Genomic DNA, 15,062 nt, shown 5'->3' with positions numbered 1-15,062 from the left:
CCTTCAAAATAAATTTGTACCTTAATCCTAAAACTAATGGCGTTAAGATTGTTGAACTACAAATGCATTTTATAAACTTAAGAGACCAAAAAAAACCTAATGTAAACATAAAGGAGAAACATATAGTTTAGCCAAATTAAAACAAATGAAAGTTTTTATTTGATATGCGTGTCTTAAATAAAATTTGAGCAATATTTTTTACTTTTTTTCCATCTCACATGAATCAAAACAGAATATTTATAAATACAATATGGAAAAAAAAACAAAAGCATATATACTGCATACAGAAGCATTAAGGCTAGGAAGAACTTAGAAGGCACCAAGGCTACGAAACGAGGCAATGAATTCAGCACTAGAAAAAACGTACAATTATTATTTCTCACACACACACACACACCAAATCCTTGTGGCTAACGCTATATTATCATATTTTTATTGGATCCTCTGAATCTGCCTTTTTTTTATTGAGTAAATATGATAGAAATAAATATTAAACCTATGCTACATATGTTCAAAACATAACGCAAACTATAGTTAAGCAGCAAGTCTTTTATCATACCTGTTGAACGGAACATGCTGGACGGTGGCGCTGGATATGACCTTCTGTTGTTTCTCTAAAACTGACAGTTTCTTGGAAGTTCTGTTTCCATATGTGTTTGAGCTTAGGTAGACTAGAGAGAGTTATTCTCTTCAGTGGAATGGTCTCCTTAACAAAGACTTCCTTTCGATCCATGTTGGTTAAATCAAACACAGCTTCCAATGAATCACATTCACTTACTTGAAGCTCTTCTAAGTTGGATAGCGCTTGCACCAAATTTAAAGGCAGCAGCACATCGGATAAAAAGTCACATTTATGTACTAATAAAGTTCTCAAATTATCAAACACTCCAGGTTGAACATGGTTGTACCACAATCCTCTTAACTCAGCAAACTGAGACAGCTCTAAATGCTTATAATTATGGAATGCCACCTGCAAAAATTGAGGTGCAGGGTCAGTAGAAAGAAATAAAGGCATAAATAAAGCAAACTAAACAGAAGGCTTTTTTAAATGTTTGTCCATAAAATTTTGCCATTGTAAGTCAGAAAAAGTTTGTAATTATATGTAGAGAATGATCTTCTTCCTCTTGTCTATCAGAAATTTTCTAGTCAAATTCAAAACGTACCATATCCACAAACATCTTGTTTACTGTTCTGTTTATGTCACCTTCCCAATACATCTTTTCATCTTCTTCCTTTGACAGTATCTCATGAAGCATTGGGGTGCTTGTGTCTCCCTCAGAGAAGACCCTCATTCTTGGGCATTGCTTAACAACAACATTCACCAACAATGGAAGGTTCAGCACACAATTACTAGAGCAGAACCTTTTGATCATTGGCAGACACTCAAGCTCCAAAATTTGTAAGCTGCTCAATGCAGTTTCATCTTGAGACCCCTCCTTCTCTTCTGCCGCCACAATTTGCTCAAGTGAATTGCAGTTCTTTATTGTCATTGTTGATAATTTGACCAGACTTCTTGCGGTTGATGAGGTAATCAAGTAAATCAATCCATTGCAATTTTCCACTTCCAAATATGTCAACTGACTAAAAGTTACGGAGGACGGCACTAAGTGTTTCAATTTGGAACATTGACCCACATATAAGATTTCAAGAACCTCAAGAACTGGGTCTATTTGAAATCCTTCTTTACATATATGCTGTAGTTCATGTAAATTATTGAGTGTCAAAACTTTAAGTCGTGCTCCTGTTTTAAATTTTCCTTTGTGATCTATAGGAATTTCTTCTCGAAATATCTCCTTGAAAGAACTCCATTCAACAAGTAGCCTATCGAGAGTGGTGATGTTTTGGAGAAACCAATACGGAAAACTAACATGGTCATCATCACAATTTACCAAATAAAGAAATTTGAGTTTGCTGAAGTGTTCCCATGAAAATTGCCCTCGTAATATCATGCTTGCATCCTCACTATTTAGCGCCAATCTCTCCAAGTTGCAAATCACCTATGTACAGCATAGATAGAAATCGTTGATCAACTATTTTGTACACAGCAACATAAAAGAAATAAAATAGTGAAGCAGGAAGCAATTAAGTGATACATAGCAAAAAAATCAAAGATGACTATGTTTTTTTTTTGGCAAAATACAAAAAATTATTATGAAACGAGGCATGCATTGAGATATATTTATGGTGTCTAAATAAATTAAGTTTTTTTTTTCCTACAATTATTGTTATACCTCTTCAAATGTGAAAAGAGACTGCTGCATTGAGATGTGGAGTTCACTATCAAAAAGTCTTTCTTGGCCACTTGTACTTTGAGTCTTGAAGAGCTTCAATTTCACACAAAGGCGGACATCTAATTCCCTTAATACTGGACATAGTACACCATGATTTCCAGCAAAAAATCCCTCCAGTTCATATAAATTCCAAAGCACCAATGAGGTCAAGTGGTTAAACTCAAATTTAATAGGACTGTCCATGAGGCCTTCTTTGCCTGAAACAATTACTTTCATCCTCCCTGCATACTTTATGGTAATACGTTCAAGTCGAGTAGCTTGCATTGCAATGGAGAGTGGAAAGAGGTATTCCATGGTCTCACAGTCTTCAACACACACAAGTTGCAAATTATGGAAACGGAGGTTTGCTTCAGCATCTCTATTCCAAATCTGCTTCAGCTTTGGCAAGTAAAACAGATGGAGTTTCTTCAATTGTGAGACTTGTGTCATGATTTCGTCTTCCTTACGGATTTCTTTGACACTTAGTTCGAATATCTCTTCCACTGAACCACAATTGCTGACATTCAATGTCTCAAGGCTTCCAAACGTTCCCTGCATACCAGATGGGAAAATATTCGCAAGTTTCCCACAATTGCTCACCTCCAAACTCTTTAACCTTTCAAATTGAAAGTGCCATACTTTCTTCAAGCTCTCCATGTCTTTGACTACCATCGTCTCCAATTTTGAGAACCCGACCTGTGATACAAAGCACGATTTAACATCATATCTGAATGATATTGAACGGAACCACACAAGGGCAAATGTTTGATGTTATGTACTTAACATTTATTTCAAGTCTAATCGTAATACCTCTTGTGAAATAATGCCGCTCGGAGCAATGATCTCCTCCATCATCTCACATTTGCTTATTTCAAGGTGTTTAAGTTTTAAAAGACTTCCAATCACAGAAGATGAGAATAGATACTTGAGGCCTCTGCAATCCTCAACTATCAAGTTAGCCAAATTGTGAACGCAATTCACTGCAGAAAGGTCATCATCATCCCAAATTTTTTCCATTTTGATTGAACTCAACTTCAGGGTCTCCAAACTAGAAAAACTAACCTGTGAAAAAAAATTTGTTATTTTCAACTTGGTAAATATGAAAAAAGGAAAAATGACCAAAAAAAACTAAAAACTACTAAATTTCAAATAAGAAATGTTAACCAAAATTTATTTTTATTTACAAGTTTAATATTGTCAGCATCAAATAAAGTGTTGTTACCAAATTTGATTTGAAATTTCGTAATTTTCAACTTTTTTTATTATTATTCTATAAAAAAATGGAAAGATGATAATTTATCCAAACTAAGACATTGATAATTTGGTATCGTGAATCTAATAAATTATAAATAAGTCTAAGAGAATTTGAGTATCATTTTTATGACTTGTAAAATTTCTAATTTGTCCATCTTAGCCGTACCTTTAGCTGTTGATTGGAAGACCAATCGGACTGTTATCACCAGTACCATATTACAAATTATTAATATTTCAATAATATTTTATTAAAATACTTTTATTTGAATATATTTCTCTATAATAATTTTCAAGTCTACATCTGCTATTTAAAGATAAAACTTTGTAGTTCATCATCCAACCTATTTTTTTTCATATTCAAATTTTACAAATTTATTTAAAACTTTTATCCCCTATTCTACAAATTATTTCTTTAAAATTTATGACTGTTTGCTATTTCTACCGCATAAATTTCTTGCAAAATCTTTAAAATGTGTACTTTTATAGGTTTTTCCAATGTTGCAAGTTGACTGTTTGGAATTGAAAAATTTGCACTCTGTAGAAATTAATTTTAAAATGCGGTATAATATAAATATGTTTTATAAGTAAATGCATTTTTACAAAATTACTCTATAAGTCGTTTATTATAAGAAACAACTACTAAAATTACGTAGTTTAAAATGTTAATTAAATTTAGTTAAAAACAAGAAATGTGTAAGATATATGCATATTTTTCTAATTATATCTTTATTTGTAAAGAATATATATGAGAGATAATTAGTGAAAGTTTTTTACAATAAGCGGCATACATTTAATAAGGGTAAAAGTGAAAAGACCTATTTAAAATTTTGGACAAAAATAACTTGTTTTTATATTTAAAAATAATATTATGAAAGAAATTGTTTTTTATGAAAAGGGGGCGGAGGGAGTATCATTTAAACAAGTAGGAAAATGGATTTGTTAAACAAGCTTCAGATCATGCATGTCGGCCAAGACAACGCTTGAGTATTAGTTTTTTTTTTTTTTTGGGGTCAAAGAGTATTAGTTTATTACTGTGACACTAGTTAAAACATTATAAATCTAAATTAAATAGCCCAACATATTAAGAAGCTTTCTTTGAAAATAAAAATAAAAAATGTAAACAACCAAAGAATTGTAATTTAAAGATATAAATTGCAGAAAAAGAAGCGGCCAAATTAAGACATAAGCTGTAAATAACGTATTGCTTGTAAATAACGGAGATGGACTTGTAAATTGTTACAGGAAAATATTATTAAAATAATCATATTTATTTCATAAAAGATATAATCATAGTTAAGTTAATAATTATTAAAATGTTGATAATAATTTTTTAATGCCTCACTGGTTCTAGACTTCTAGTACTAACAAGCTGGTCACCCGTCAATGGTTTTAGAAGAAACATGCAATAAAACAAATTTGTGGGACAAAATTTTGGTTTTCTCTAAAAATATACACAATAAAATTTTGTGAGCATCACAACAGATGTTGATAAATTCAATGAAACGATGAGTAATTTATATGATTAAAAATTTATACATTGCACCTCATTAGTCATTTTATAAAATATAGTTTATCCAAAAAATATCAATAATCTGACATTCTACTTTTAGATTTATGTACACACACATTCAAGTTCGTTTCAAAATTACCATGCATGATAATTGTGATAGTACTCACTTATGATTCAGTCATTTTATTTTTAAATTGCAAATAAGAGAATCATAAAACAAATAAAAAAAATACCTTAATGCCATCAAACAATGATGTCGCTGTCATAAAAGATGTCAAGTCCTCTGAGCAGAAATTATGAATGACTGGTAAATGACAGAGACTCAAAGAGTGTAGTGAATGAAACTCAATCTTGTTATCACTAGTTATTCCACCATCTTCATTTTCAATTAACACAATCCTCTTCATTGAACTACATTTCGAAACTTGGAGCTCAATAAGTTGAGAAAGTGCTTTCACCATTATAACAGAGAGGAGAAATGTCAGTTGATCACAACTTTGAACTTTGATGACTGTTACTTTGCCAAAGGAATTAACAGGAAGTGGGCCATGACATATCTTCATTAAGTTTTTGAGATTGTGAACTATCAACGTCTCCAATTCTGGAAATAAAACATGAGTTTCATCCCTCTTTGTTGTGTTGATAATATGTTGAAGTTGGCCATTATTTTGGATATGGAGATGCTTTAGTAGAGGAAATCCTTCGCCATTCAAATTAAAAAGCACATCCGAAATTCCTTTGACTTCATCTAGGTACAAATCTTCTGCTCGTTTAATCAATGCTTTAATTCCATGTTCTAAATGAATGCTAGTGTCAAGCTTTAGCTTTAGCAACCTTGAGATCCTTTTGTTGCTTGACCATTCCCATTTATCTCCAATGACAACCTTATATCTCTCCAACTTGTCAAATATCATGTCCCTCGACAACATCCAAAATTCACGAATTTGAATTTCTAAAGCTGTCAAACTTGTCAAACACCTAAGCTCAACAAGACTAGCACTTTTTTGTTTAGTTGAACTTTCCTCCTCCCACTTAATTGAGGCGTTGCCCATATAGAGTTCCTCTATTTTAGTCAACTTAGACAAAATATTGGGTGGGATGGTCTCAATTCTAGAATTTGTCAAATCCAACATTTTTATGTGAGTCAATTGTCCCATTTCACTGGGCAACTCCTTTATGAATGAATAAATGAGACTAAGAACTTCTAAATTTATCAAGTCACCTATTCCGGCCATATGTTTTAGAGTGCATTGATCCAAACATAATGTTTTAAGTTTGGTCAAGGAAAGAAGAGATATAGGCAGTGAAGACATCACCAAGCCTGTCAAATTTAATGCTTCAAGGCTCCTCATTCCCTCAAAAAAGGAGTCTGGAATTTCCAGAGTGCAATTATCAGTGCATTGTAAGTGAAAAAACTTCAAATTAGGGCACTCTAACTTTTGAGGAAGCTCTTGGATAAAATAATTTTCTAAGATTATTTGAGTACACCTTTCAAGAAATCCCTTGCTTGGCCAATCTTGCATCCTGTCATTTCTCAGCACAAAAACATGTTCATTCTTATAAGCAATTGAAACAGCTACTTCGCTAACAAGGTCATGCATTTTAATCACATTGGTCTCACTTGCATCATCCTCAAGTAACAAACAAGATGCCTTCAAGTCATCAATTATTTTATGTAGTCGGTTTCTTGCCTCTTCAAGGGTATCTATGTTCTTCAAAACACCCAAACCGATTACATATTTCAACAAGTCACTAACTGACACGGATGGTCCATGTACACCACAAAGCAAGAATACTTTCTTCACTCCATCATCTTCCAATCGATTGTAAGTAAATTCAAAAGCTGAAAAAACAGTCCCATACATGTCCCCTTTATCAACTCTCTTTAAGTTGTTCAAGGCATCTTTCCAATAATGAATATTCTTGTTATATTTTAATGACTTTGCAATTGAGACTATCATAACAGGCAGACCTGCACATCTTTCAACCACTTGAGTTGCTATCTCCTTCAATTCACCATCTTTAATAGTATCACCAACCATATCTTCAAACAAACTCCATGATTCAGTATTATTCAGTGCCTCAACAAAAAAGTTCTTTTGAGTCTCATTCTTCCGTAAAATATCTAAACGTCTAGAAGTCAGCAATAATTTGGAACCCTGATAAGTCTCATTCTTCTGTGGCATATCTGAACGTTTAGAAGTCAATGAAAGTTTTTCACCCTTAAGATCTTGCTCAGAGGGAATTCCCAACTTGCCCAAATCAATTTTCTCCCACAAGTCATCGAGTATGATAAGGATATTTTTCTCCATTTTGATCCTTGCACAGAGACGGTCAGCTCTTCCAATGGAGGTCTTCTCATCCAAGTGGAAGCCTAATTGATATGCAATCTCATCTTGAACTCTTTCAACATCCAAAGTTTGGGATACAGTTGCCATAGCCACCACATCAAACAGCCTGTCATCCTTAACATGTTTGGCAACTTCTTTAGCCAGAGTGGTCTTCCCCACTCCACCCCACCCATAAATTCCAACTTTGCTTACTTTTGGATCGGTTAGAGCCAAAATAACCTGCTCCTTCACTGAGTTTCTTGAGTCAAGCTTTTCATTGCCTGGAGTAGCAAAAATTAAGCTTCCTTTGCCAGGAGCAGGAACATGCCCAATTCCACGATCAAACGTCCCCTTTTCCTTCAGTTCAGCAATGGTGAATGTCATTTTCTTTGCTTTTCTACCAACTTGATGTCGTGATATCAAATTAGGAAAAGACAATTTCCAACACCGTACACTAGTATGAGTTTGATCTTCACGAAGCTTCTCGACTTCTTTCAAGGTCTCATCAACTCTTTCTTGCCAACTTACTACATCAACTTCAATCTCTTTTCCATTCCTTCTTTCTTCGTCAACACGATGCTCTATGCGAAGTTTTGTTGACCTCAACTCCTCAATTTTATCCTCCAGCTCCTTGTAATTTCCTTTGTAAGATAATAAATATCCCACTTGCCTACCAATGGGTATCACAGTTAACTCTGCTATTTTTCCAGCAATAGCAGTGAGAACTTCCATTCTTTTCTTCCTGAATAAAATGTTAAGAAATTTAGTCCTAAAATAAATAGAAGTCACGAGTATCCCACCCCCTTAAATAAAATAGGGGCGCATACCCAAACGACGCACATCTACGTATACAATTGCTCAACTTTAACTAATAAAACGCAGTATGATCAGTAGTATTTGTGTCTCTGCTTCCATCTCTTCTTGCTCATCGTTTCCAACTTGCTTTGAATTGTATACATGATCGGCCCAGAAAAACAACAAAGAAAGGCATCATGGGATTTTCTTTTCCTCCTTGTAATTAGAGAAAAAGACCAATAGCGAGTGATATTTATGGTAGAGGACCATAAAAATTAAAATTGTTTATAAGGACCAAATATTGAAACATAAATTTAAAAATATCACATTGTCCCTATCCAAACCTCCTACTTAAAAATATCACATTGTCCCTATCCAAACCTTCTACGTTTTCTCCTATATTCCCTCCTACAATTTATTTTGAAACTAATGCGAATCAACAAATTTTACTAAATTAAACCTGATTTCTCTCAAAGTTTTCAACCTACGTTAAATCAATTTAAAAAAATATGCAAACATTGTTTATTTATGTAAAAATTAAATTTTTATTTTCCTTATAAAAATTAATTTATTTTTAAAATTGAAAACAAAAATGATATAATTTTATTAAAATTTAATAAAATTTAGATTATTATCTAATTTATTATATACATGGTTTTAAAAAATCCAAAGAAAATTTTTATTACTTATATTTTTTATTTTATAAGAGATTTATATCAGATTTTAAAATAAAAAATACATGTAGTGTTAAGAAATTTAATGAAATCATTTTCTTTAAATTTTTAAATTTATTTATATAATAAATTATACAATAATCTAAATTTTAATAAAATTATATAACTTTTATTTTCAATGAAAGTCTGTGATGGTTTTATAAAGAAAATTTTAACTTTTGATAAAGAAAATAGAACCTTAATTTTTACATGATTGAACGATGTTTGAGTTTTTTTTTAATGGAGAGCCAAACGTCTTCAAGCATGCCAAAACAAGAACAAGCTAGCCGATCCTAAGTCTCAATTGTTTGATAACGAGAGTAGCCGGAGGCAACTAAAGAAGGATATGAGACAAAGCCCGCTAGAGGAAAGAAAATTTGAGAGAAACCATGTTTAATTTAGTGAAATTTATTAATTCACATTTGTTTTGAAATAAAATACAGGACAAAATATAGGAGAAAATGTAGGAGGCTTGAATAGAACTAATGTAGTATTTTTAAATTTATATTTGAATATTTGGTCCTTTTAAATAATTTTAATTTTTATGGTCCTCTCCCTTAAATATCATTCCCTATTGGTCTTTCTCTCTAATTCTCCCTCTCGTTTTTTTTGGTCTCCAATGAATGAGTAAAGCTGGCAATATAGGTTAAACCCACAGGTCCAACTTGTCAACCAGCCTTAAATAAATCTTTTGAACCCGCACAGCCAGGTCCGCAACCCGCGAGTTGACCTCCAAATTTTTTTTATTTTTAAAAATTTTTAAAATTATTATAACTATATTATTATATATTATATCCTATCTAAAAAAATACCTATATAATTTATTTGATACTTTAAATTGAATATTTTAACAAAAAATAAAGATATCTTTATTTTTTTTGGATATTGAATAAAAAAATATTAAAAGATTAAAAAAAATTTTAAAAAAGTACAATAATTGTTGGCGGGTTCGCGGGCCAACCCACCTTGTTCAGCCAACTTGTCTTCAAACAACACTTTCTAACTTGATTCATATGGGTTCAACCCGTCACAGATCAACCCGCAACCCGCGGGTTGACTCGTATTACCTCCCCTTGTTAGGTAGCAGAAAACATGGACATGCAAGAAAGAAATGGAACCAGAATTGTACTATCAGCCCACACTGCTTTTGGGCCAACATATTAGCCCACACTGAATTAGTCAAACATTTCGAAGGGGCTTAAACCCCCCAGAACATATGATTTGCTGCTTCAATAAGGCCTAAACAATTGATCCAAAATAAAATCAGGATCGAGGTGGGAAAAAAGGCCAACACAAAGTTTGCTGGGAGGCTCGTGGTGGGCCACGGGTTGCCAAGTGTGGATTAGACCCACACTTTTGCCAACCCAAACCTACGAACCTGCCCTTTTTTAAAATTCTCTTACATTTTAAAATATTCTATTTTAATTTTAAAAATTAAATTATAACTTTTTTATAGGCTAAATTTAAGTTGTTCTTTCCCGGAAGCTATGTAGTTAAACTAACTCCAAAACTTATAAGTATAAACATATAATCTATTTTATATATTTATTCTTTTGTCATCACAATTTTACATAATTATAATATTAATATAAACATGATAAATCAGTAAAGAAAATGAGAAATCAAAGATATAGTTGCTAACATAAAATTGGACTACATTCAAATTAATTACAAGATAGGAAATTTTTTTATAAAATTTAATATAAAATTTTATTTAAATAAAAAAGGAAGCCAATCCATGGGTTGCCGAAGGTAGATTAAAAAAGTGTACGTTAAAACAGGCTCCTGTTTTGCAAACATAAACCTGTATCTTCGGCTAGTTGGCAGATTAGACCCGCTGACCCAACTCATATTACCATATTTAGTTAGGCCTAAATTTAATCCTTCCGTCTCTCATGGTCATATTTACCCTATGTCTAGTATGGGAGAAATGTGAGAGGAGAAAAAAATTTAACGAGTTTGATTTAAAAAATTAGAGAAATAAGATTATAAAATTTTAATAAAGAAAAGATATAAAATAAAAGTGTAAGAGCAATTAATTAAAAACTTTTCACCATACTTCAACTCATACATGAATAGTCTAAATGAATATATTATATTGTAACTTACGACCCAGTGAGAAACTCCATAACCACAAAGACTATAGCCGAAGGAGATGACTTGCAATAAAGATGATAAGAAGTGACATCTATATCTATAGAAACAGCAACAATAAAAGCAATACTAAGGGAAATAATAAAAAGGAAGTATATATTTATTAAAAAAAACTAATTACAAGTTTGTATAATTTCACAAGTTACAAAGTAACCGTTTTTTTTCCTTTTTATCATGTTATTAGAATTTCATCTTATTTTAATCATGTCCTTGGAGTTTTTTAATTTACCTTTTCATCATGTCCTCATAGTAGATTAAAAACACTGCATGTAAAACTATAAGATTATGGTAAAAAGAAATTACAAAAATCTTATTAATATAAAATAAAACTATGAATACTTGATAAGCAAAAATCAAAGGGATCTGATTAAGAGTAATTAATTATCACATACGCATACCTTACCCAAAGTGGATGAGAGGCGAGCTGTGGTTGTCCTTTCTAGCTTGAGGTATGAGGAAGTTCTGTAATCGAGAAGAAACAGATTAAGTTGTTTTAATTCATAGCATTTATTATTAATTATTTTAGTTATTTTATCTAAAAACTTATAACTATCAAGAGGCAGAATTTACCAGCAACACTATTGATCAGCACAACTTTCAGATCCCTTGAATATGAAGCAGACACTTCCAAAATCTCTAAGGAAAAGACTCTCTCTCTCTGTTTTTTTTTTTTTTGAGATTTGTATACGAGATTGATCACAATGCACAACAACAGGCTTTGTTCAAACCAGAGGACTTCTATTTTTTTTTTTTTTGGGAGAAAAAACAATTTTATATGTGAACTTAAGAGGAAGAAAAAAGACAACTTTGAAGGGGATTTTTTTTCCCAAATATTTTTAGGCAGATGATTGACAAGAAAACAACAAAGCTGACGCAGGAAATTTTTTTTTTTTTTTTGGAAAAGTAGCTTGTATGTGGAAAAAAGTGAAATAAGTTTGATCTGAAAGCTAGGAAGAAGAAGGATTGAACAGATATATGGAAGATACAACACAAGAATTACAAGTGAGGACTTCTTAGGAAATGAATGTTTGATTTTGAATGATTTCTTCAGAAACTTGAAGGAAACAGTAGAAGAACTTCGAAAAACAGAGAGGGCTGATAAAAGGTTTGAGAAGTGGGGAGCAATCAATATCAGATGGTCCACAACGACAAGAAGACACTTCCAAAGACAAAAAGATTTTTTTTTTTTTGTTTCTCTTTTGAGATTTTTATACAGGATCGAACACAATGAAAAGCAGCAGACTTGTTATAATATAACGCAGAAGATGAACAGCAAGGGGGGGGGAATTCAAACAATTTTTTTTTTTTAATTTTTATGGGTATATGATTGACAAGAGAACAAATTTGATGCAGAAAACAGACTCTTTTTTTTGGGTTTTTGAAAAATAACTTCTATGTGGACGACAAGGAAACAAGTTTGACTTGAAAAATGAAACAAGGTCTGGCAGGAAAAAGAAAACAGAGAAAGAAAGTTGGGAACAAGGAGTGAACAGATATGACAGAGACAAGGAAATGATTTGGAATGATTTGTTTCTGAAACTTGCAAGGAAACAGAGGAAGAAATTTGAAGAACAGAGTGTGCCGAAAGTTTAAGAAGCAGGAGGCGATGAATATCTGATCTCAGTGTAAACAATGGCAATAGTAAGATGTGGAAGAAGAAGATCTGTAACACGAACATATAGAAGAAAGACTATTGCTTGCCAGCACATAAAGGAAAGGGCCTTGTGAATTATTTTGGGGACTCAACTTTATTCCTTGCTTCTTGTCTAGTCCTACAAATTATTCTTGAAAAAGAAAAGTAAAAGAACCATAATTACCTCCATGAAATTTGATCGGAAAGAAAAACATTTGAATGTGAATATGAAAAATACTTTGATGATTAAAAAATTAATACGATCAAGACACAAGTATTCAATTTGATTCTTTAATTATATAAAGTGTCTTTTCAAACTTTTAATCTGAATACTGTTAGTTTCATTAGGTGATATAATATTTTTCATGCATCACATACGCATTAGGGTATTATACGGTTGCTGCCTCTGTATGTATTGGTCATTTCCTAAAACAATACATAATTTATAAATTCAGGTGTTTAAATAAAAGCAAGTTATAAGTTTTTTTTATGGGAGAATTACAATGAGGTCCCAAAAAAAAAATTACAAAACAAATCTTGTTTAGGTTATTATTAGAAATCTTTAGTAATTATTTTTCTTTAGGACATCATTGTAATTCTCCCTTCTTTCATTTATACATAATTGTACTAATTTTAAAATTTGGAGGAAGAACGTATATAAGAAAATTAATAAATAACTATAATTTATATTTTATGTTGAAGAAGCAACGAATATCAAGTTCTCTTGCAACAGGATGAAAACAAGTTATTCTGTGAGGGGTAAAAAAACGTGTAAAGGAAGACTTCAGGTTGCCGACATATAAAGCAAAGCATTGGAAATTGCTTTGGAGACTCAACTGGTTCCCCAAATTATACTTGCAGCTTTTTATTTTATGAAACACTAGTATGTAATTTAAACTAGACATATCAGGCAAAAAAAAAAAAAAAAAAACTGGACGTAAACTTCAGGCCAATATAAACTAACCCTTAACTGTCGTGCGCTTCCGTGAAATTTTGAGAAAAACATTAAAATTAAATCATTTTAATTATCAAGAAAGTAAATGGGTTATTTAAAAACCAAAAAAATAGTTATATCCAACACCCTAAAAATACTTATATCACCCTAATTATTTAAACTAAATTTTATGCATTCAATATCCTCAAATATTTTTAAAATAACACTTCATATCCCAAAATTTTTTTATGCAATTTTGTCTAGAAAGCATTTCTTCTCAATAACAAGAAGCACCAAAAATTTAGAAGTTCAAAACATATTTTTAAAAAAAAAAAACCTCAGCCCCTCACCGGCAGCCAACAACTATCCGGCGGCGGCCATCGGTGTGGTGGCTACCGGTGAATTTCTTTTGTCACAATATTTTTTTTTTTGCATGGGAGAATATTGGTTCAAAGTAGTGGGGGTGAGATTTAATCCCACAACCCCTTGGCCATTTGGGCTAACAAGAAAAAAAGATAACAATTGGGTCATTAAAGACTTATTAACCTTATAATGCAATTACCAAAAAAAAAAATCTTATAATGCAAACAAAAATATAAGTTGATTCTTTTACTGTAACTCCAACCTGTGACAACAATTTACCTAAAGATAACAAGTCTTAATTGAGAAATAACAAGTCTAAATTTGATATTAACAAAATAACTTTTCCTAATACATAACAAGAAGTAGTATGTACATCAATTAAAAATTACCATAATTTATTTGAAAATGACAAGTCTAAACTTGAGATTAACAATGTGTCTTTTTCTGATACATAACAAGAAATAGCATATAAATTAATTAAAAATGACCATAATTTATTTGAAAATGACACATCTTTACTGGAAAATGACAAGTCTAAACTTGAGATTAATAATATGTCTTTTCTTGATACATAACAAAAAATAGCATGTACATCAATTAAAAATGATAATAATTTATTTGAAAATGACACGTTTTTACTGAAAAATGACACGTCTTTAGTGGAAAATGACAATAATTTATTTGGGAATGTACATGTTATCTCTTGCTATGTATCAGGAAAAGTTGCTTTGTTAGTATCAAGTTTAGACTTGTCATTTTTCAATAAAGACAGGTCATTTTCAAATAAATTATGGTTATTTTTAATTAATGTATATATTATTTCTTGTTATGTATCAAGAAAAAACACATTGTTAATTTTAAGTTTAGACTTGTCATTTTCCAGTAAAGACGTTTCATTTTCAAATAAATTATGGTCATTTTTAATTAATGTACATACTACTTTTTGTTATTTATCAGGAAAAGTTGCTTTGATAATATCAAATTTAGACTTGTTATTTCTCAATTAAGACTTGTCATCCTCAGGTAAATTGTTGTTATAGGCTGGAGTCACAGTAAAATAGTCAACTTATATTTTTGTTTGCATTATAAAATTAAGAAGTTTTTGA

General features: G+C 31.4%; 1 protein-coding gene across 1 annotated transcript; it reads right to left on the bottom strand.

The window, feature by feature from the left end:
- Positions 1-2,225: 2,225 nt before the first annotated feature.
- Positions 2,226-8,096, bottom strand: LOC114739607 (disease resistance protein At4g27190-like). The gene is made up of 3 exons (XM_028927685.1): positions 5,268-8,096; positions 3,081-3,332; positions 2,226-2,966 (listed from the first exon to the last, which is right to left on the bottom strand). The coding sequence occupies exons 1-3, from the start codon at positions 8,094-8,096 to the stop codon at positions 2,226-2,228; spliced, it is 3,822 nt and encodes a 1,273-aa protein (XP_028783518.1).
- Between the last annotated feature and the right edge of the window lie 6,966 nt (positions 8,097-15,062).

This window comes from Neltuma alba, unplaced genomic scaffold, assembly GCF_004799145.2.
Source record: "Neltuma alba isolate B1F8T4 unplaced genomic scaffold, ASM479914v2 tig00002863_pilon, whole genome shotgun sequence".
Classification (NCBI taxonomy): Eukaryota; Viridiplantae; Streptophyta; class Magnoliopsida; order Fabales; family Fabaceae; genus Neltuma; species Neltuma alba.
Note: the sequence above shows the minus strand (reverse complement) of the source record. Positions and strands in the feature narration are given on the sequence as shown.

Excerpts from the sequence above, each read along its gene's own strand:
- LOC114739607 (XM_028927685.1), bottom strand. The coding sequence starts at position 8,096 with ATGGAAGTTCTCACTGCTATTGCTGGAAAAATAGCAGAGTTAACTGTG. Across the intron at positions 3,333-5,267 it reads CATTGTTTGATGGCATTAAG|GTTAGTTTTTCTAGTTTGGA; the intron begins GTATTTTTTTTA and ends TTTTTTTCACAG. Across the intron at positions 2,967-3,080 it reads GCGGCATTATTTCACAAGAG|GTCGGGTTCTCAAAATTGGA; the intron begins GTATTACGATTA and ends TTTGTATCACAG.